Genomic DNA, 23035 nt, shown 5'->3' on the forward strand with positions numbered 1-23035 from the left:
GGGTAGCCTTCCCTGATGGCTTGTATCCGCAGCTGCGGGAACAGGCGGGATACTTCACCATTGGGAGGCTTTTCCTGCTGGAACAGCTGGCGTACTGCGCGTAAGGTCTTCATCTCTCTGAGCATGGTGGGTCCTGCGGAACCAGTTGGTCTTTGCGCAGACGTCCCTCTTCAAGATGAGTCTTGCGGGTCTAACTGGGCTCTGCTGGGACCTACCTCTTCAGAATCCGTACGCCTAAGCTTAAACTTAACTTCTTGTTTTCATTTCATTAATAATACATAAATACATTTATCAAAACAATCACAGTAGACACAAATTATCAAACACAATTGCAAAGGTATACATACTAAAGTAGTTGGTATAAGAGATCTCAAACCAATATTTGGCCTTCTCAAAAAATTCTTGTGTTCTGACCCGTAGGTATGGCGAAACGCAGTAAGTTTAAAGTTGAGCCAGTTGACGGTTATCCATCGGATAAGCATCAGATGATGACTGAGCATTGTAAGATCTCCTACCAACGATTACATTAGCGGCTTCAGTAGGGTGAAAAGCGTCCAAAAATAGATGTTGATCTCTGTTTCGGCAACGTGCTTGAGCAGGAAGACAAGTGATTTGCCCGTTGTTCTTCCCCACTCCGCAACATCCGGCATTTGTCACTGTGAAACCTGCAGATTTCATTGATCAGAACAATGTTAATATCTTGAAAAATGTTCCTTTGAATCACAAACTGTTGATCAAAATATATACCGTAGGATTGACGATTATTGATCAAGTCTTGGAAAATGTCGTAATTGTTGATGTAGATGAATTTTGCATCGGGTAGGTCCCTGTTGAAGTTATCGACAAGAGATATAAGCTTGTTGTTGAACAATTTGTTCGCGGAGTTGATTTTCTCGACACATGTGGATCCATCGTTACTATTTTGAGCCAACGCGTTTGGACTACACCCGATCTGCCCAATGCCATTCAACACGAGTTTCCTTGCTCCATAGTTATACAGTTCCTGAAAGTACCAAAATTCATTTTTGTTAGTAATAAAGAATAAAATGTAGCCGATTTTATTATCTATATCTATCATAGTTATTAGTATTTGATGGATCAAGAGCGATTATAACAATTGTATTCTGCCGTCAAGTAATCAATTCATTAATCAAAAGAGGCTTTAAATAGCCAAACAAATTACAACCAACTCAAGACTCAAAATCCTAAAAAGACTGAACAACCTGGACTACGTGGACTACATGACCACGACTTCTAGACTTATTCAAAATACCAACTACCCACTAACTTAACAAACTGAAAATAAACAAACGTGCATTCTAGATAACTTGGACAATACGGCGACCCTTTTTAATAAAGACTGACCCGACCCATGATCCATGACACCAATTTGAATTATAAACTCTAACACTCCCTCTTAATTCAAATTGTTGTTACTCCCAACTTCAACCTCAGCTTACTAAACTGTTCCACCCCCAAAGCTTTGGTCATAACATCTGCCACTTGATCTTCTGTGTAACATGACTTAATTTCCACCTGTTTTTCTTCAACCAAAAATCTTTGATATAATGATAACGAACATCAATATGCTTACTTCGATTGTGTAGAGCTGAGTTCATTGTGAGAAACACTGCTGAGATGTTATCACAATGTATCACTGTTGCTTCTGTTTGTTCCTGCCCAATATCCTTCATTAACTTCCTCAACCAAACTGCTTGACAAGCAGCAGCATTGAAAGCAATATATTCTGCCTCGGTTGTGGATAAGGCCACAACCCGTTGCTTCTTCGAACTCCATGAGATTGCCCCCGTTCCTGATGAGAACACACTTGCTGAAATGCTTTTTCGATCATCAAGTGATCCGGCCCAGTCACTATCCGAGTACCCTTCAAGTTTCACATTACTTGTTTTGCCATACCACAAACCATGACCAACAGTTCCTGCTACATACCTTAGAATTTTCTTGGTCGCACCATAATGAAACAAAGATGGATTTTGCATAAACCTTGAAACTGAACTTACTGAAAAAGCTAGATCAGGTCTAGTGTGTGTGAGGTAAATTAAACCTCCAATTAAGCTTCTGAACTTGTATGTATCAGCTTGAAGACCTTCATCATTGTTACTAAGCTTTGCCCCAAACTTCATAGGTACTGCAGTTGCTGTGCAGTTCCACACACCAAACCTTTTTAGAAGATCTGTTGCATACTTCTTTTGGGATATAAAGATGCCATTACTCTTTTGGATTACCTCTAATCCAAGAAAGTAATGAAGAGAGCCAAGGTCAGACATATCAAACTCACTCACCATCTTCTTTTTAAACTCATCTATCAAATCTGCACATGAACTCATGTAGATAATATCATCTACATATAAGCATACAATAATAATATCACCTTTGCTTGTTCTCTTGATATACACGGTAGGCTCACTTATGCTTCTTTTGTATTCATTTTGTTGTAGATAAGTGTCTATTCTTTCATACCAGGCTCTTGGAGCCTGTTTCAACCCATATAGTGCTTTATGAAGTTTGTAGACTTTATCTTCTTGTTCTGCATTCTCGAACCCAGGAGGCTGTGTAACAAAGACTTCTTCTTTCAATGGCCCGTTAAGAAAGGCCGATTTCACATCGAACTGTTGTACTTCCCACCCCTTTTGTGCAGCAAGTGACAAAACTGTTCTTATTGTTTCGAACCTTGCCACCGGTGAGAAGGTGTCTTCATAATCTATTCCGTATTTTTGTGCGTACCCCTTTGCAACAAGGCGTGCTTTGTACTTGTGAACTTTCCCTTCTGCTGTTGTCTTTACTCTATATACCCATTTGAGCCCAATTGCTTTCTTCCCTTGAGGAAGAGTTGTGAGTGTCCAAGTTTGATGCTTATGTAAAGAAGCCAACTCCTCCTCCATTGCTTTTCTCCATTCTTTAAACTTGGCTGCTTCAACATGAGATTCTGGTTCAACTAATGATAGTGCGAATTGACAAGAACCATAGGCATCATCTTCAATGGCATGTGTATTATCATACACATCATTAAGTGAACGCATCCTCAGAATTCAGTTTTCTGAGTCTGAGCTTGACTCAGCATTGTCACAGTTGGTTGGAGGAGTGCATGGAGAACCTTCACGAGAAGTTCTTTGGCTGGATGAACTTTCTTCTTCAGGAGAATTTGAATGACTAACTGGTGAATCATTTTGAGAAGTTCCATTTGATTCACTTTCTTCATTGACAACATCAGCAACATTTTCATCTTCGGCCAACAATTCACCCCCTTCATATCCAACCCCGTTTGAGGTACCACAATCTTCACTTTTCCACTTTGCCCCCTCATCAAAAATGACATCCCTACTTGTTATAATTCTTTTTGTACCAAAATCATAAAGCCTATATGCTTTTGAATTTGAGCAATAACCAACAAATATGCACTTCCTAGATTTGGAATCCAACTTTTTTCTAAGTTGAGCCGGTTCCAAACCATAGGCAATGCACCCGAACACTTTTAAATGACTCACCGAGGGTTTTTCACCATACCATGCTTCATACGGTGTCATGTCTTGAACAGCCTTTGTTGGAGACAAACTTAGATATATGCGGCCGTTGCAATAGCTTCACCCCAGAAACATTTGCTTAAATCTTTCCCTTTTAGAAAGCACGTAGCCATATCGACTACCGTTCGATTTTTACGTTCAGCCACCCCATTTTGTTGGGGAGTATAAGGAGCTGTAAGTTCCCTATGGATACCATGCTCTTCACAAAAACTTGTGAATGCTCTAGAACAGAATTCTCCTCCACGATCTGTTCTTAAAGTTACAATTTTCTTTCCTGTTTCATTTTCCACACGTGCTTTGAAAATTTTAAATTTTCCAAAGCTATCAGACTTCTTAACCATAAAATATACCCATGACATTCTTGTATAATCATCAGTGAACATTATAAAATAATAGTTACCCCCCAGAGACATGGTTTGCATGGGTCCAACTAGATCAGCATGAACTAGTTGTAGTGTTTTGGTTGCTCGCCATGCACCTAGAGGAAACGCCTTTCTTGTCTGTTTGCCAAAAATACAGCCTTCACATACACCCACTGCATTCAGCCTTGGCAGCCCTTTTACCATTGCCTTGTAGACTAGCACCTTTAACCCTCTTTCATACAAATGCCCATACCTTTGATGCCACAACACATCGTCATTGTTGTTCACAGTTGCTAGTGCCTTTTGCTTTAGCCCTTTCTTAACATGTAGAGGGAATACATTGTTTTCAGCCATTTCTATTCGGCTAACATGTTTGCCACTTCTAGAACGAGTAATAGTACATGCACCATTATCAAAAAGTAAGGCATACCCGGCTCTCATAAGTTGCCCTACACTTATAAGATTATAACCAAGTGCTGGTACATATTGTACCTCATTTAGTGTCTTGTGCTTTCCCATGCTATCTTCTAGGCTCACAATACCTTTTCCTTCCACTTGTATACCCGTTCCGTTTCCCATCTTCACTGTAACTTTCTTGGCCTCATTTATGTCTTTGAACAACCCACGTTGTCCTGTCATATGATTAGAACACCCGCTGTCTATAAACCAGACATCATCCTTGTGTTCTTCATTTTCTGCAATGGCCATGTACAACAGACCATCTTCCTCCTCTTCCACTTGCTCGTTAACAGCAGCATTCGCTCTTGGCTCACTCCAACATTCTGATTTCACGTGCCCAAACTTGTTACAGTTGTAGCACTGAACACCCCCTCTTCCTCTTGCAGAGAATCTGCCACGCCCTCTGCCTCTCCCTCTTGGGAAGCCTCTTCCCCGACCTCTATAAACGGGTTGTTCATCTTCTCTAGCCTGGAATGCTTGTTCTTCAACAGCAACATCTGTACCTCGGTTAACTCGACATTCATGAGCCTGCAATGAGCCCATAAGCTGATCAAAAGTCAGCGTTGTGAGATCTTTTGATTCCTCAATTGCAGTCACCACATGATCCCACTTGGGTGGGAGACTTCTTAAAACCTTCTCCACAATTGTTTGATCTGACACATCTTCTCCAAGAGATCTTTTCTGGTTTACATTCTTCATGACCTTTGACAAGAAATCACCCACCGTTTCATTTTCCTTCATCTGAATAGTTTCAAATTCACGTCGTAAAGTTTGCAACTTCAGAGTCTTCACCTTTGAATCTCCTTGGTACTCCGTTTTCAGAAGAGCCCAGGCTTGTGCAGCCGTCGTTGCTGCTGCTATTCGTGGAAAAACTTCATCATGCACTGCTTGTTGAATTAAGCTAAGAGCCCTAGCATCTTTCTGCCTGTTGTTACGAAGGCGAGTCCTGTCAGCATCTTCTTCATTGTAGCCCGTAACCACAAAATCCCAGAGAGGAGAAGGGTTTTCATTCTGATATTCCAGAATTCATAACCCTCACCTTTGAAGATTGGGAGTGGGGTTGTTGGGTTGGATGAATTAGGGTTTGCCATGAGAAAGAGATGATTGTTGAGATTTGGAGAGATTGATTATGTAGCGGATTCAGAACCTAATGCTCTGATACCATATGATGGATCAAGAGCGATTATAACAATTGTATTATGCCGTCAAGTAATCAATTCATTAATCAAAAGAGGCTTTAAATAGCCAAACAAATTACAACTAACTCAAGACTCAAAACCCTAAAAAGACTGAACAACCTGGACTACGTGGACTACATGACCACGACTTCTAGACTTATTCAAAATACCAACTACCCACTAACTAAACAAACTGAAAATAAACAAACGTGCATTCTAGATAACTTGGACAATACGGCGACCCTTTTTAATAAAGACTGACCCGACCCATGATCCATGACACCAATTTGAATTATAAACTCTAACAGTATTTGATGTAATATTTACGTCCGTTTGTATCTTAGTCTACAGCTTGAATATTTTGAATGTTAGTAAAGATTTACAAACATTCAAAATATCATGTAATTATGTTACACCTCTATCAGTACTCGAAATATGAAAACACTACCTAGAAAGTATGAATGTTACTTTTACACTAATTACCGGTTGGAATTACAGTAACTATACTAGCTACTTACTCTTATTAGCTGAGAATATTGTTGAATGAGAACTGAAGCATACTGCTCCGGTGTATATTGTCTGCTAGTTCGGTAGAAAGTAGGCATGAAGTAGTTGTTGAGATAATCGTTGCTTCCCAATCCAACCGAATATATACATTTTCCAAGATAATTCGCTGCTGACGTTTGGTTTCCAAGTATATTCACCACTTGTGACACTGTATTTTTGTAGTTATTCACCTGCCCACCGAAGTTAATTCGTGCACCCTATAAATCAATGCTTGCATTGTTAGTGTTTAGTGATGTTAATTAAACTAGATATAACAGTTAATAATGTCCAGGAACATAATTGTAGAACTTTAGATAACATGTACCAATTGTTGTCCAGTTTCGTCTCTGATTCCTGCTGCTGCTGATGCATAATTTACGCCGTTAAGTATCGCACGACCCCTAGCATTTGAATAGGGTGGAATATAACCATTGAATCCTAGAAGCTCAGCTAAAGATGAAGAAATTTGTAGCTTCGTAAGGCTTATATATGAGCACGTTAAACATGTACATGCATGATTATAAGTAGAATATAAAAGAGTACTAATTTCACACCATCAAACGACCGTTAACAATTAATTTTAGCAATTTAAAGGGGGGGGGGGGGGTTTAAAAGTTTTTTTTGTCAAACTTTGAAAAAAAATATTGTCAGAATAGCCGTGCGACCAATACATGAATGGGTGTTCTTACCATAGATGGTCCAACTTGAATTTTTTTCTCAAAAACCTCTATCATAACGGCCATTTGAAATAGTGTGAGAGTAATAAATATGTACATGCATGATTTTATACGTAACAAAGTAAAGTGATGAAACTTACCAACAGTATCGACAACAGTTTTGCCATTGCTAAACCTTCCTGTCGGGCCATTCGGAAAATCAATACCGTATGGCAAGTAATTGGCTTTTGCCAATGACACGATACGGTTATTGTTGCCGTTATCGACCAAAGAATCGCCAAAAATGAAGTAACACGGAACTTGAGGGGCACCATTAACCTCAAAAGACACCATTGTTAGTGTAATGATTATTGATATTATCACAACAAACCATCTTTTTTGCTCACGTGTCATTTCTACAAATGCTGCAAAAAGTGAATGCAAGCAAGAGGGGTTGTCAATAGCAAAAGTGTGGGATGATATTGATATCCCAATGACTTGGTTGGTGTGTATATATACACACAAAAGCACATGTGTTGTGTGTTATTGTGTGTTTATGATGGAGAGATATCAAGTGGCAGATGACTATTTGTCCATACTAAGTTTTACGGTTGGAAAGTTGGACGGGTGCATTAAATTTACGCGGAATAAATGTGTGGGTTTCAACTGTAAGAACAAGTTTTTTTTGGGAGCTTTACTCAATACGATTTTATCTAGAGATTTGGAAAACCATATTGATACAACTGCTACACTTTTTCTTGTAGAGTACTGATTGGTTCATTATATTCTATAGCAATCAAATTTTTTTTTATTAAAATGAAACGAAAATACTAGCTAAATTCATCATATTGGTTTGAAATTGGTTGATCTAGCAGTACTAAAAATACCATTAATAAATTATTTACTGATGAACAGTTTGTTTAAAATTAATCGTGAGCTAAAAAATATTAAAATGACAGCACACACATAATCTTTGTATCCATTTTGGTTTACTAACAAAAGTCAAACCTCGAATCATCATCACCGACTTGTATTTATGGCTAAATCCAGCCCATACATGTTACAATTGACTTGTTCAACTATGCAACCAATTAATGGACATTAATCCGTTTGACTTCATTGATTATCAACAACGATTATAACATAAAGTTATATAGAAAAAGATAAGATTATGTGTACTTATAAAGCCCCACCATCAGGCGATATGAGTCATATGACGCCCAGTCAAAATTATGATTTTTTATAAAAACAGGGTGTAGTCATAAAGTCCATTTCTCGCGTTATTCAACGGCATTTTAACGGATATATATTTTTTTTGAACCCATTTCTCGCGTTATACACAAAACGCTCCAAAAAAATACCCCAAAACGGTGGGGGAGGGGGTGCCCCCGGCGTTACAGGGCAAAACGTCTGGCATAAAGCCCGACTACGGGTGGTCTAATAAGACTAAAAAGAATTAAGGAGACCCACCCAACAACATGTTGAAGAAGAAAACTCACAAAAAATAGCTAAAAATATTAAAACACAGGTCTACATTTTCTTGGTACTTGTGCTTCATGGATGAAGTGTGGCACTCTTGCGAAATACATAATCTTACACAACAAAATAGGAAAAAAAAAAACAAAACAAAAAGATTTCACATACGGACACATTGGTTTGAACTTAACTCCCATAGTGAAGGTGAATGGCCGATTGGCCAGTGAAACTCCGTCAAAAACATGATGTTAGTATTGAATTTACAAAGGCATTACCAACTTATTGATAATTATAATCTTGATTCGTTAAAGATAAAAACCGCGGGGTGGCTAGGTCGATCTCAAGGAAGGATAAAAAGGAGATCAAGTCAAAACTATTATTATTTAAGTTTTATTTATTTAAAGTTTATGTTTATCTTTTATTAGTTCTCAGTTCTAGTTAAATTGTGTTTGTTAGGTTTATAAATAGGTTTTGAGTTTTGAAGTTCAGTTAATAATAAGTTGAAGTTAAAAAAAAAACAATTTGTTCCTTCCGTCCGCGTTCCGATTAAAAAATCATCACATTCTGCTTGATTTGATTTGGAGCCACAAGTTATCAAACTATATTTCCTTGATCATTATTTCTTGTTTTTTTCCATCGACCAAGCCATAATAATTTACTCCGGCGATTTCTATTATGTGTTCAAGTTTCAAGAACACATTATAAATCCAATTAATTTTTCCAACAATTGGTATCAAGAGCTTAGGAAATCTACGATCGATGGGAAGAACAAGAACGGTGTGGGGCGAATAACCACATCCGACCGACGGGAAACAATTCAGCCGTAAGGAGTATGGATCATGTTTTCCGATCAATCAACGAACACGGTGACTATGAGAGACACGGTACCGGGCGTGAATCAAGTTGTGCAAGTAAGGGAACCAAGTTCAACTTCGTTACAATGTCCGAAGTTAACAAAAACAAACTACAACATGTGGTTGTAATTACATAATCGATCACTGATGCTCAAGGATTATATGAGGTGGTGTCCGGAGACGCCCTAGACGAGAGAAAAAACAAGATGGTAAGGGCAATTATTTTTCAAGCATTGCCGGAAAACGTGTTGATGCAAGTTGCAAGAACTCGTGATGCTCAAGAGATTTGGGAATCACTACGGGTTAGATTTCTCGGGGCTGATAGTGTGCAACAAGCTCGCTTACGATCATTAAAGCGAGATTTTAATCAATTAAAGATGGGAGAAACATAATCAGTTGAAGACTTTTCTAGGAAGATAACGGAATACGCCTCGCAATTGGATAGTTTGGATAGTCCAATAAAATAACCTGAACTCGTGAAAAAACTGCTCAATAGCGTCCCAGACCGTTTCATTGCTATTGTTGCAACTATCGAACAATGGGCCGATCTTAACACTATTTATTTTTAAGATTGTATAGCAAGGTTAAAGGCTTTTGAAGAAAGAATCAAAGGCAAGGAAGCGTCGGCCGAGATGGGAAAATTATTGTATGGCAAAAACGATAATCAAGAAAGAAGGAACGCTGATCATGACCGAAAAAATTAAGTTCGGGGTAGTGACTCCTTATGTTATGTATGACCCACGGGGCCGTGGAAGAGGCAGTGGTCCTGGTTAGAGTAGATAATGGGGTGGGTTTAATCAGAAATATGATAACCGAAAAGACGGTAACCAACCGAACACGAACAACCAAGGCAAAGATGGAAATCAAGGTAGAGATGAAAAGCGGTGTTCGCTGTTATAATCGTAATGTTTTGGGCCACTTTGTGTGGGAATGTCCAAGACCACCGACTCAAGAAACGAATCTGAACCAAGCCGAAGCTAAGCCACCAACTCTTATGATGGCATCGGTTTAATTTGATAAAGAACAAGTTATGTTAAACGCGGAGAAGGTTTATCCAATATTTTATGCAAAAGACTTGGTAAGCGATTCAATTTGGTATTTAGATAATGAGGCGTCTAATCACATGACCAGATGTGAAGCCCACTTAACCGACTTATATAGCAACATATTGAGCATCGGTCAGTTAACCAAAGAAGGGTGTAAGGTTTGGATAACAAGCAACCACTTAGCGGTTATACGAGGAAGGAGATCGCTTGCTAATGAGAGTCCTGAGAAGTTCAAACCATCTTTACAAGATCGAGCTCAAAATTGGAACCCTGGTATGTCTTTTAGCTTCAATAAAACACCAAGGATGGCTCTGGCACGCTAGACTTGGTCATGTTAATTTTGAAACATAAATATATGAAGTCTAAAAATATGGTACGTGGTGATATTCAAACTTTGTATGGTGAGCATGTTTGCAATGAATGTATGCTAGGCAAACACTGTAAAAATCCATTTCCTAAAACCATCATGTTCGTGCCACGAGACCATTAGAGTTGGTCCACACCGATTTATGTGGACCAATCTCACCTCCTACTTTAGGAGGAAACCATTATTTTATGCTTCGTGTAGATGATCATACAGGGTATATGTGGGTTTAAAAATAAGAATGATGCTTTGGGTATTTTTAAAAAGTTTAAACAGAAAGTGGAGTTAGAGCATTCGTTAAAAGTTAAAGATCGAAGAAGTGATCGAGATGACGAGTTTCCCAACAAACTTTTCACCGAATATTGTGATCAAGAAGGAATAAATAGAATGTTTACGGCTCCTTACTCACTATAACAAAATGGTGTAGTCGAAAGGCGAAATCGAACGGTCCTAAATGCAACAAGAAGTCTAATGAAAGCTATGGACCTTCCACAATATTTATGGGGAGAAACGGTGAGACGCTCGGTTTACTTGTTGAAACGGGTACCAACTAAAGCATTGAAGACGGGAACCCCGTATGAAGCATTAACGGGCCAAAAGCCCAACATAAAACACTTAAGAGTGTTTGGTTGCTTAACGTACATGAAGATACCCGCCGTCAACCTACAAAATTTAAATGACCGAAGCATGGAGGTTGTACATCATGGAACCGAACCGGGATCAAAATCTTATAGATTGTATGACCCGGCACAAAACCGTATTTATGTGAGCCGGGATGTCCATTTCAAAGAAAGTCAAAAGTCTGACTGGTCTTGACATACCAAGTCGTTTCGAGTCGGAACCAGACCTGAATGGGTTGAATTTATAAATGAGCCGGTCCAAGAAGAAGTTCAACAAGAAATTATAGTTGAAAATGAAGACCCAACAGACCTTAACGTGACTGAATATGAAGACCAATAGAAAGAAAGTCCGAACCTGAGCTGCGAAGAACTGGTCGTCAATCGGTCCCTCCGAAAAGATTTGAAGACTGTGTAACGTTTAGTGAAGGAGAATGTCCACTCTTAGATAAATAACTGTTTACCTTTGAAGAGGCAAATAATTCTAAAAAATGGCAAGAAGCAATGAGATCAAAATTAGTCTCAATCGAACAAAACAATATGTGGGACTTATGTATCCTACCAGTGGGTCACAAGGCGATCGGTTTGAAATGGGTATTTAAAACCAACCGTGATGCAGATGGGTCAATAACAAAGTACAAAGCAAGATTCGCCGCAGAGGGGTACTTGCAAGAGCACGGGGTAGACTTTGATGAGGTTTTTTCCCCGGTAACGATAATGGAAACCGTACGTTTGATTTTAGCAATGGCAGGAGATTATGGTTGGTTAGTTTACCATTTTGACGTTAAATCGGCGTTCTTAAATGGCGAGTTGAAGGAAGAAGTGCACGTGAAACAAGCTAGGTTTTGAAGTTCCCGGGAAACACGTTTTGGTTTAAGTTACGCAAGGCTTTATACGGTCTTCGCCAAGCCCCACGATCTTGGAACGAAAAAATCGACAAGACGTTGAAAGGTTTGGATTTTATTCGATGTCTGAGAGAACCGGCGGTGTACAAGCAGAATACAAGAACCGACATTCTCATTGTTTGTGCATATGTCGATGATCTTATCATGACTGGCTCGAGAAAAGCCGAGATTGAGAAATTCAAAAGTCAAATGAAGAATGAGTTCGAGATGCAAGATATCAGAATGCTTTCTTACTATTTGGGCATTGAAGTAACACAAAAGAATCATGAGATAAAGTTGAAACAAGAAGCTTATGCTAATAAAATTTTAATGAGTGCGGGTTTAAGCGAGTGCAACCCGACTCAATTTCCTATGGAACATCGGTTGCAAGTGACGAACGATGAAGAATGAGAACCTGTTGATGCAATCGAATATCAGAGAATAATCGATAGCTTAAGGTATTGAACACACATGAGGCCTGATTTGAGTTACTCTGTTGTAGTTACTAGTAGGTTCATGCAAGAATCGAAACAATCCCATATGCAAATTCTGAAGTATATATTAAGATGCGTACAAGGCACGAGTGGATATGGTTTAACGTATGGATGTGGTAGTAGAGAGTTGGTTGGTTTTTGTGATAGTAGTTACGGTATGGATCAGTCAGATGGACGAGGTACCACTGGAAGGGTGTTTTATTGTGGTGGTGCATTGATCTCATGGCTCTCACAAAAACAACAAACCGTAGCCTTGTGATCATCTGAATCTGAGTACATGGCAGCAGCAACCGTAGCTTGTCAATCTAGCGACTTGACAGGGCATGAAGAAAATGTGGTGACGTTACATGTGGATAATAGATCTGCCATAGATTTGATGAAGAATCTTGTGTTTCATGGAAGGTGTAAGCATATCAACATTAGATTTCATTTATTCATGAATGTATTGAGCGTGGTGAAATCCGAGTTGAGAATGTAGTGGGGGAAAACAAAAGGCGGATATTTTAACAAAAGCGTTACCGAAGTTAAAGTTTAAAGAGATAAGGAAATTGCTCAGGATTGAAGATCTGAAAGGAACGAATCAAGATTAAGGGGGTGAATGATAATTATAATCCTGATTCGTTAAAGATAAGACCGAGGGGTGGATAGGTCGATCTCAAGAGAAAGATAAGGAGGAGATCAAATCAATTATAATTTTAAGTTTTATTTATTTAAAGTTTATGTTTATCTTTTATTAGTTTCCCACTTCTAGTCAAATTGTGTTTCTTAGGTTTATAAATAGCTTTTGAATTTTGAAGTTTATAATAAGTTGAAGTTTAAAAAAAACAATTTGTTCATTCCGTTCGAGTTCCACCTTAAAAATCATCACATTCTGTTTGGTTTAATTTGGAGCCACAAGTTATGAAACTCTATTTCCTTGATCAATATTTCTTGTTTTTTCCACCGACCAAGCCATAATAATTTACTTCAGCGATTTCAATTCCGTGTTCAAATTTCAGGAACACATTATAAATCCAATTAGTTTCTCCAACACCTATAGCATCGTCGATGGGCATGACGCTATCATACGAATTACCATGACAGGATCAACGACTGATTCTTCATCAAGGGATCACTTAGCTTCTTTATCGACAGAATACCAGACATAACGACTGATTCTTCATCAAGGGATCACTTAGCTTCTTTATCGACATAATACCAGGCATGATAGATGTTAATTATTGAAGTTTACAAAACAAAAATAATAAGTAATAGTATAATAGCACGTTCTATAATATAAAGAAAACGTATAATAACCCAACAAAAATATAATTAACTAATATTAAGTGCCCCCGCAACAAATCTAGTTCGGGTGTATCGCCTTAAGAGATACGGTTAACTGCTACATATTGTGGACGTTAATGCCAACAGCTTTTGATAATTGCAAAACATGTTCATTATTTGTTGCTACATACTTAACCACATACTTGAGCCATTTACAACTAGTATTTTCTCCGTCCGGTGGACGGGAATATCAACACGAGAATGTGACTACATAATTCAATAACATTAATATGTTAACCGTAAGATTTTGACAAGGTCATTTCATTTTCATTCTAGAAAGGCTCCGGTTCTTTTTCTTTTCTTCTCTATACGACAGATCTACACAACATAAATAACTTGTTTGTTGGAAGTTCATAAACTCAATAAGACATAAATACATTAAAAGTCGAATAGAAGAACTTCATGCAAACTACCTCGTCGTTGAACTCACGAGAAAGTAGTGATTTGTACGGACTGTAGGGTCAAGACTCTCACAGCATAACAAAAGAAAATATATAAAGTGTACATTATCATTGCAACTAAAAATACAACATAATCATCCTTCAAATAATATGATTAAATGATGAAGGTAAGACAAAACAACTTACGTATGTATTGCACCTTACTTGGACGTGTTTATCAGTTTGGTTTTCATCCATCTTTTGCTCAATGGTTGATGTATGCGAAAGCTTCAAATTTTATATAAATATTTGTCTAGTAGTGGGTGGTTGCCCATGTAAGTGGTTGCCCATGTAAATAGGTGTAGTGGGGTTGTTGGGGTAGTTAATAGGTGTAGTGAGGTAGTTACATGTAATGAAAAGCAATCGCTTTTTAATACATCCTTATCGAACGGCCAATATTCAATCTTGAATCTTATCGGACGGCCAGAATTGAATCCCACTCTTCTGTAACCTATTATTATAATTAATGGCTGGATGTTATCTAGTGTATTATTATTATATATAACAAATTAAAAGTTTGGTGTTGCAAGTGCCTTATTAGGCTACTTGGCGACACCGAACTGGTCCGAAAAGTTTGTTTTTATTTCTTTAGTTCAGTCATCGTAACGAATGTAACGAAAACCGAGTGAACGGATCGACAACGATCGGATTTTACTGGCGCTCGAGTTTTACCGATTGACACCACCCTATCGGTCCACATCAACGTTTATACTTTTTTTGTTTTACATTTGGTTTTAATTCGAGTACAATAACACATGTCACCTTTATCGACCCAATTCACGACGACTTACTGGCTCAATGCTTGGGGCTGACAATACTTAGGTTTTACCACCATTCGAGTATTACTAACATGTTGCGCCGGGTAAAAAACTAGTTACTTACAAAATGGAAAGTGTTGTGGCAACCATATTTCATTGTTACAAGATATGAAGAACATAATGTGTAGTGCTAATTACAAAAGAGGTACATTTGTTGTTCCGGCTATGAAGTGATGCCCATATATGCGTGAAAAAAATGTTTCTTCATCGGGCCTATTAAATTCTAGAGTCTTCACCTACGGCTTTTGTTTTTTGCTTTCTGACTTCCGTATCTTATCAAAAGTGCAATTAGTTGATAATATGTAGCTTATTTGTTAAACCAAGGTGTTTGAAGATACCTTTTGTGATTTGGTTTTTGGTTTTCATAAAAAACATAATGTCAGCTTCAGTTTCTCTACCAACATAGACAGGAAGGCCCGAAATTTGTTATGACTAAGTGTGTTATAGATAAATATAACCTATTTAACACATTGTGGGACCCTCAAGAGCCAAATAGTGCTCAGAAAACCACGCGCGTGTGATGTGTATGAAGCCTAAAATAGAGATGATAAATGAACCCGTACCTGACAAATAGACCCGATAACAAAATAATGGGATGGGTATTCAGGTATGGGAGTACTGGGCATGGTATCAGTTTTTAAAAATTCCGTGGGTAGGAGATCGACGAGTATATATGGTATCAGGTGCTACCCGAAACACGTCTTGCAGTTTACCGAACATACATGTAAATGTTTTCTATTTTTTTTTCTTTTCCTTTGTCCTTGGTTAATAGAATAATTTACTAATTCATTTACTTTTAGCTTTTATATTTTTTAATTTATTTCACTAATAAAATTATATATATGAAACTATAAAAGTAAGATATGTACTTTAAATCCCAATCGGAAGTTTTTGACAAACTAAGTTACATGCTTAACAAATGTGTACTTAAGCTTAAACTTGTTGTTTTCATTTCATTAACAATATCATAAATACATTTATCAAAACAATTACAGTAGACACAAATTATCAAACACAATAGCAAATGTAATACATAGTGAAGTAATCGGTATATGGGATCTCAAACCAATATTTTGCCTTCTCAAAAATACATGTATTCTGACCCGTAGGTATGGCGAAACGCAGTAAGTTTAAAGCTGAGCCAGTTGACGGATATCCATCGGATAAGCATCAGATGATGAATGCGCATTGTAAGATCTCCTACCAACGATTACATTAGCGGCTTCAGTAGGGTGAAAAGCGTCCCAAAATAGGTGTTCATCTCTGTTTTGGCAAGGTGTTTGAGCAGGAAGACAAGTGATTTGCCCATTGTTCTTTCCCACTCCACAACATCCGGCATTTGTCACTGTGAAACCTGCACGTTTCATTGATCAGAACAATGTTAATATCTTGAAAAATTGTTCCTTCGAATCACAAACTATTTGATCTAAATATTTACCGCAGGATTGAGCGTTATTGATCAAGTCTTGGAAAATGTCGTAATTGTTGATGTAGATGAATTTTGCGTCGGGCAGATCTCTGTTGAAGTTATTGACAAGAGATATTAGCTCGTTGCTGAACAGTTTGTTGGCAGAGTTTATTTTCTCATCACATGTAGATCCGTCGGCGCTGTTTTAGGCCAACGCGTTTGGACTACACCCTATCTGTCCAATGCCATTCAACACAAGTTTCCTTGCTCCATAGTTATACAATTCCTGATAGCACCAAAATTGATATATCTTGTTATTCTTGAAAACAAAATGTTATTATAGTTATTTGATTTATTTTAACAGTGTTTATATGTTACTATTGTATCATCCATTTGAATATTAGGATAGTTATTGAACTTTTATCATTATCTTATTATCTTGTAATCCAGTTACACCAGTTGAAATAATAATTCTATTACTTACTCGTATTAGCTCAGAATATTGTTGAATGAGAACTGAAGCATACTGCTCCGGTGTATACTGACTGCTAGTTCGGTAGTAATTAGGCATGAAATAGTTATTAAGGTAATCGTTGCTTCCCAATCCGACTGAGTATATACATTGTCTAAGATAATTCGCTGCCGAATCTTGGTCTCTCAGTATATTCACCACTTGTGACACAGTATTTTTATAGTTATTCACTTGCCCACCAAAGCTAATTCTTGCACCCTATAAATCGATGAATGAATTATTAGCGCATTTAGTTGTGTTAAGAAAAGTTTATAAATGTTCCAGCAATATAATTTTAGAACTTTAGATAAAATGTACCAATTGTTGTCCTGTTTCATCTCTGATTCCTGCTGCTGCTGAGGCGTAATTTACGCCATTAAGTATCGCGCGGCCCCCAGCATTTGCATACGGTGGAATATAAGCGTCGAATCCCAGAAGCTCAGCTACAGATGAAGAAATATGTAGCTTTGTAAGATTTATACATGATCATATTAAAAATGTATGTGTATGACTATATAAGTAACAAAGTAAAGTGATGAAACGTGTTAGTTGTATTTAGTTAGCCCATATAGTTGGCTAAAGCCCATGGGTCTTTTATGGGTTGATAGCTAGGGTTTATTTGTGTATAAATAGATGTAGTTGTTTATGTATTTCTCACACCTTCAAGTAATAAACATTACTTCACTACAACCATTTCTTTACATGGTATCAAAGCTACGGCTCTCGATCCAAACCCTAGCCGCCACTTAATCTGAACCGAACCAGCCGGCCCTAGATCTGAAACCGAACCCGTCTACCTCCTGTCCAGATCTCGTAATCCTTTTTCGAGATATATTCTGTCGTCACCGCCTCTCCCACTGTCACCACCACCCTCCGATTAGCAAACCCTGAAAATCCGACGCCGATCCGCCGCCGCACGCGCCCCCACGCGCCACCTGAAGACCGCCACTGCCACCCACGCGCCGCCGCGTGACGACGGGTGCACCATCTTCCGGCCGCCGTATTTTTTCCAGGTTACTTATTTTTTGCTTCCGCGCCACCCTGTGTTGTTAGTTTTTCAATTCGGGATCTTTTAAGTTTTCAGTCTCAGTTCGCGTGTGTATTCGTTCGGATAAGAAACTTTCAAATCCAATGGCTGATAAAAAGGCTTCAGAAAATCAGATTGCTCCAGGTATTATTAATTAATCAGCTGTTCTTCGCATTCCGATCAAACTTGACTCAAAAAATTGGGGTTCGTGAAGTCTCTTTGTCCAAAAGGGTCTTGAAAGTATGGACAAAGACGATCATCTCACTAAACCACCCACGGACCCGATTACCAAAGAATGGAAAATTGATGATAGTGGAATCTTAATGGCCCTATGGAATGCTATAGATACACAAATCCTTACTATTGCTCAAAACTTTTCCACCGTAAAGGAAATGTGGGATCACCTCTCTTCATCCTTTTCGGCTAAGGAGTCTATCTCTCATGCTTATTCTGTGGTTCAAGCCTATGGTCGGGCCGAGCAAGGTGATTTTACATTTACCGACTATTTCACACGATTTTGCAAACTCCGAGATGAGCTTCGCACTATGTTTCTACCCACTACTGATTTGAAGATTCAGGAGGAGCGAAACGTCAAGATGGATGTCATGACCTTCATTGCCGAGATATCACCTAAGTATTTAAGCGCCCGACCCCTACTGTTGAGCAACTTCGCTGCTACATCTTCAGTTGCATCAACCTTTCACCTGTTACGAGAAATGTATGGTCCTAGTGCAACTCTACCTCCTACTGATACATCGGCTATGTATACATCTACTGGTCGAGGTTCTCATATGACCCACAAAAAGGGTATTGGACGGGGCGGTGGTCTTGTTTGTCACTATTGCAAGGAACCAGGTCATACGAAATGGGACTACCCGAACCGCCCTCCTGGAAGTCAGCCACCTCCTCATCCCAAATCTCGTTTGGCTGCCGCTGGTGAGACTTCAGGTCCAACCGCCACTCCCACCTACACAGTTAGCGAAGAAGACTATTATCGTCTCCAGCAACTTCTAGCCTCTCAGACTCCTGCTCCTGTTCCTGCTCCATGTGCCAATACGGCCGATTCAGGTACGCTTCCTAGTCCTTCTTCATCTTCGATTATTGATTCGGGTGGCACTCATCGCATGACTGGGAACTCGGGTATTCTGTCCAACCTTAATAAAGTCTCCCACCAACCTGTTCGACTGGCTGATGGGTCTTCCTATCCTGTATTGGGGGTTGGATCCATTAACACCTCATCCAACTTAAACCTCTCGTCTATTCTATATGTTCCTAAATTTCCCGATAACCTTTGTTCGGTAAGCCAACTTACTAAACAACACAATTGCCCTGCTAAGTTTTATCTTACTCACTGTATCTTTCAGGAACTAGGGACGAACCGTCTGATTGGCACAGGTTTTGAATCTGGAGGCCTTACCGCTTAATCTTCTCGTCAGGTCCTACATGTTCTACAGCAACTGCTTCAGTCAAGGAGGACCACTGTCGGTTAGGTCATCCCTCTACAACGGTTATGAGGCAAATGCGTCCAGATTTACCACTTTCGTCTTTTAATGTTCATTGTGAGTCGTGTCAACTTGGTAAACATACCAGGCGTCCCTATCCCCCTAGAGTGTCTAATCGAGTCAGTTTTTGTTTTGAACTTTTGCATTCTGATGTATGGGGGCCTTGCCCTACCAAATCTACTTTGGGTTTTGAATATTTTGTTAGCTTTATTGATGAGTATTCTCGCACTACTTGGATTTATTTGATGAAATCTCGTAGTGAAATTTTTTCCATATTTCAAGAATTTAATGCTTATGTTCAAAACCAATTTAACACCACCATTAAAACTTTCCGATCCGATAATGCTAAGGAATATTTTTCCACCGACTTTTCTTCATACTTAAAAAACAACGGCATTATTCATGAATCATCATGTGCATATGCATCTCAACAAAATGGTGTGTCCGAACGCAAAAATCGTCACCTATTGGATGTTGCTCGCACACTTATGATCCAATCACGTGTCCCTCATCGTTTTTGGGGAGATGCCGTTCTCACAGCTGCATATCTGATTAACCGTATGCCCACACCCGTTCTTCATGGTAAAATACTGTTTTCTGTACTATGTCCCACCGGTACTCCTTTTCCTCTCGCACCTAAAGTCTTTGGTTGTGTTGCCTATGTTCATGACCATTGTCCGAAAACAATCAAACTTGATCCCCGAGCCCTTCGTTGTATCTTTGTTGGTTACTCACAGGTTCAAAAAGGGTATCGGTGCTATAGCCCATCTCTTCACCGATACTTTACTAGTGTCGATGTCACTTTTAATGAGCCATGTCCTTACTTTCCTGAGTGTTCCACTCCTGTTTCTGACCCATTTCCTGACCTCGATATACCCACATCTCCCTTCATCCCCACCATTCCTGTGTCAATTCCTTCTACCGATCCAATCTCTACTGATTCTGACCCACCGACAGAATCTCCGCCACTGCTTTTCACATATGCTAGGCGAGGTAGGGGTCAAACATCAGCGACTCTTGATTCACACCCTGGCCACGACCCCGAAATACCCTCTGATACTCCGCCTACATCTGAGCAATCCACACCTCTCACTTACATCCTTACCCGATCCAACAACCTCTGATACACCCGTTTATGATCCTCCTTGTGCCCCACTTCCCGATATACCTATTTCCTTTCGCAATGAACCCCGGACATGTACTCGTTACCCAATTCAGGACTATGTTGCCTACACCCACCTATCTCCTGAATCTCATGCGTACACCACTACCCTTGATTCCTACCCGATTCCCAAAAATGTGACGAGCGCTCTCGCTCACCCAGGATGGAGACAGGCTATGGAAGATGAAATTGGGGCTCTAAAGTCCAATCATACATGGGATCTTGAAACACTTCCTAAAGGGAAGCGTATTGTTGGTTGTCGTTGGGTGTTTACGGTTAAACTACACCCGGATGGCTCCTTACACCGCTTAAAGGTTCGGTTGGTTGCAAAAGGGTATTCTGAGGCATATGGCATTGATTACGATGAGACTTTCTCTCCGGTTGCTAAAATGCCATCTGTTCGTATTTGTATCGCTCTTGCTGCCATTAATCATTGGCCGCTCCACCAGCTTGATGTCAAGAACGCCTTTCTTAATGGTATTCTTGATGAGGAGGTATATATGGAGCAGCCCCCAGGGTTTGTTGTTGAGGAGGAGGCCTCGAAAGTTTGTAGACTACGTTGTTCTCTATATGGTCTTAAACAGTCTCCCAGGGCATGGTTTGGTCGATTCTCTAGTGTTATGGGATAGTTTGGGATGACTCGGAGTGCCTACGATCACTCTGTCTTCTTTAGACACCAGAAAGGAAAGATGATTATCGTAGTTGTTTATGTGGATGACATTATAATCACAGGTGATGACGAGGTCGGGATTACCGAACACAAGCAGTTTCTTCAGTCTCAGTTTCAGGTCAGCGACTTAGGTCGATTGAGGTATTTCCTTGGCATAGAAGTATCCCGCTCTCCACAAGGAATACTTCTCTCCCAACGAAAGTATGTTCTTGATATGTTAACTGAATGTGGCTTACTGGGTTGTAAACCTGTTGATACCCCAATGCTTCCTACAAAGAAACTCCTCCCAAAGGAAGGAGATCCAATGAAAGATCCTGAGCGATACAGACGGCTGGTTGGTAAACTTAATTATTTAACCATCACACGACCGGATATCTCCTTTACTGTCAGTGTTCTGAGCCAATTTATGGCTACACCATACATCGGTCACTGGGATGCTGCCCTTCGTGTCTTAAGATATCTTAAGACCTCACCTGGCTTGGGTATATTATACTCCGATCAGGGTCATTGTCGTGTAGGTGCCTTCACGAAAGAAGGAGATGGTCGGATATCAGGGTTCTCAGATGTAGATTGGGCAGGTTGTCCGATGTCTCGACGATCTACCACCGGATATTGTGTGTTTGTTGGAGGAAATCTTGTATCATGGAAGAGTAAGAAGCAACACACGGTTTCCCGGTCGAGTGCCGAATCGGAGTATAGAGCCATGGCAGATGTAACATCAGAGATGACATGGGTTCGTCGTCTTCTTAGAGAGCTCGGGGTTGTTTCTAATGACTTGATGAGGTTATACTGTGATAGTCAGTCAGCCATTCACATAGCCAAGAATCAAGTATTTCATGAGAGGACAAAACATATTGAGGTCGACTTCCACCTTATCAGAGATCGAGTAGTAGGCATACAAACTGATCCTCCTTCCATTCAACCAGTTCATGTGAAGACAAATTTTCAGCTAGCAGACATTCTAACTAAACCGCTCCGGAAAGCTCAGATAGACTTTATTTGTAACAAGTTGGGCATGATTAACATCTATGCTCCAACTTGAGGAGGAGTGTTAGTTGTATTTTTAGTTAGGGTTTTAGCCCATATAGTTGGCTAAGCCCATGGGCCTTTTATGGGTTGATAGCTAGGGTTTATTTGTGTATAAATAGATGTAGTTGTTTATGTATTTCTCACACCTTCAAGTAATAAACATTACTTCACTACAACCATTTCTTTACAAAACTTACCAACAGTATCAACAACTGTTTTGCCATTGCTAAACCTTCTTGTCGGGCCATTCGGGAAATCAATACCGTATGGCAGGTAATTAGCTTTTGCCAGTGATGCGATACCATTATTGTTCCCATTATCGACCAAAGAATCGCCAAAAATAAAGTAACATGGAACTTGAGGGTCAGCATTAACCTCAAAAGAAACCATTGTTAGTGTAATGATTATTGATATTACATGCACACCTGGCCATCTTTTTTGCACACTTGTCATTTCTACAAATGTTGCAAAAGTGAATGCAAGCAAGAGGGGTTATCAATAGCTAAAGTTTGGGATGATATTGATATCTCATGTCTTGGTTGGTGTATATATACACACAAAATTACATGTGTTGTGTGTGTTATGGTGTGTTTATGATGGAGAGATCAAGTGGCAGATGACTATTTGCCCATTTGAAGTTTTATGGTTGGGAAGTTGGCAGTATGCA

General features: G+C 39.3%; 1 protein-coding gene and 1 pseudogene across 2 annotated transcripts; both read right to left on the reverse strand.

The window, feature by feature from the left end:
- Nucleotides 1–228: 228 nt before the first annotated feature.
- Nucleotides 229–7227, reverse strand: LOC143536464 (GDSL esterase/lipase At1g29670-like). The gene is made up of 5 exons (XM_077030446.1): nt 6905–7227; nt 6413–6537; nt 6060–6305; nt 748–1003; nt 229–665 (listed from the first exon to the last, which is right to left on the reverse strand). The coding sequence occupies exons 1-5, from the start codon at nt 7155–7157 to the stop codon at nt 442–444; spliced, it is 1104 nt and encodes a 367-aa protein (XP_076886561.1). The 5' UTR covers nt 7158–7227; the 3' UTR covers nt 229–441.
- Nucleotides 7228–15983: 8756 nt separating this feature from the next.
- Nucleotides 15984–22916, reverse strand: LOC143536463 (GDSL esterase/lipase At5g45670-like; annotated as a pseudogene). Its single transcript, XR_013135893.1, has 5 exons — nt 22566–22916; nt 17297–17421; nt 16952–17197; nt 16498–16753; nt 15984–16413 (listed from the first exon to the last, which is right to left on the reverse strand). The product of XR_013135893.1 is annotated as a GDSL esterase/lipase At5g45670-like (transcript).
- Nucleotides 22917–23035: the final 119 nt, after the last annotated feature.

Source organism: Bidens hawaiensis, unplaced genomic scaffold, assembly GCF_021521415.1.
Source record: "Bidens hawaiensis isolate Kalapana, Puna unplaced genomic scaffold, B.hawaiensis_p1.1 tig00010809_1, whole genome shotgun sequence".
Classification (NCBI taxonomy): Eukaryota; Viridiplantae; Streptophyta; class Magnoliopsida; order Asterales; family Asteraceae; genus Bidens; species Bidens hawaiensis.

Excerpts from the sequence above, each read along its gene's own strand:
- LOC143536464 (XM_077030446.1), bottom strand. The coding sequence starts at position 7,157 with ATGACACGTGAGCAAAAAAGATGGTTTGTTGTGATAATATCAATAATC. Across the intron at positions 6,538-6,904 it reads AACTGTTGTCGATACTGTTG|CTGAGCTTCTAGGATTCAAT; the intron begins GTAAGTTTCATC and ends CTTCATCTTTAG. Across the intron at positions 666-747 it reads CAATAATCGTCAATCCTACG|GTTTCACAGTGACAAATGCC; the intron begins GTATATATTTTG and ends TGAAATCTGCAG.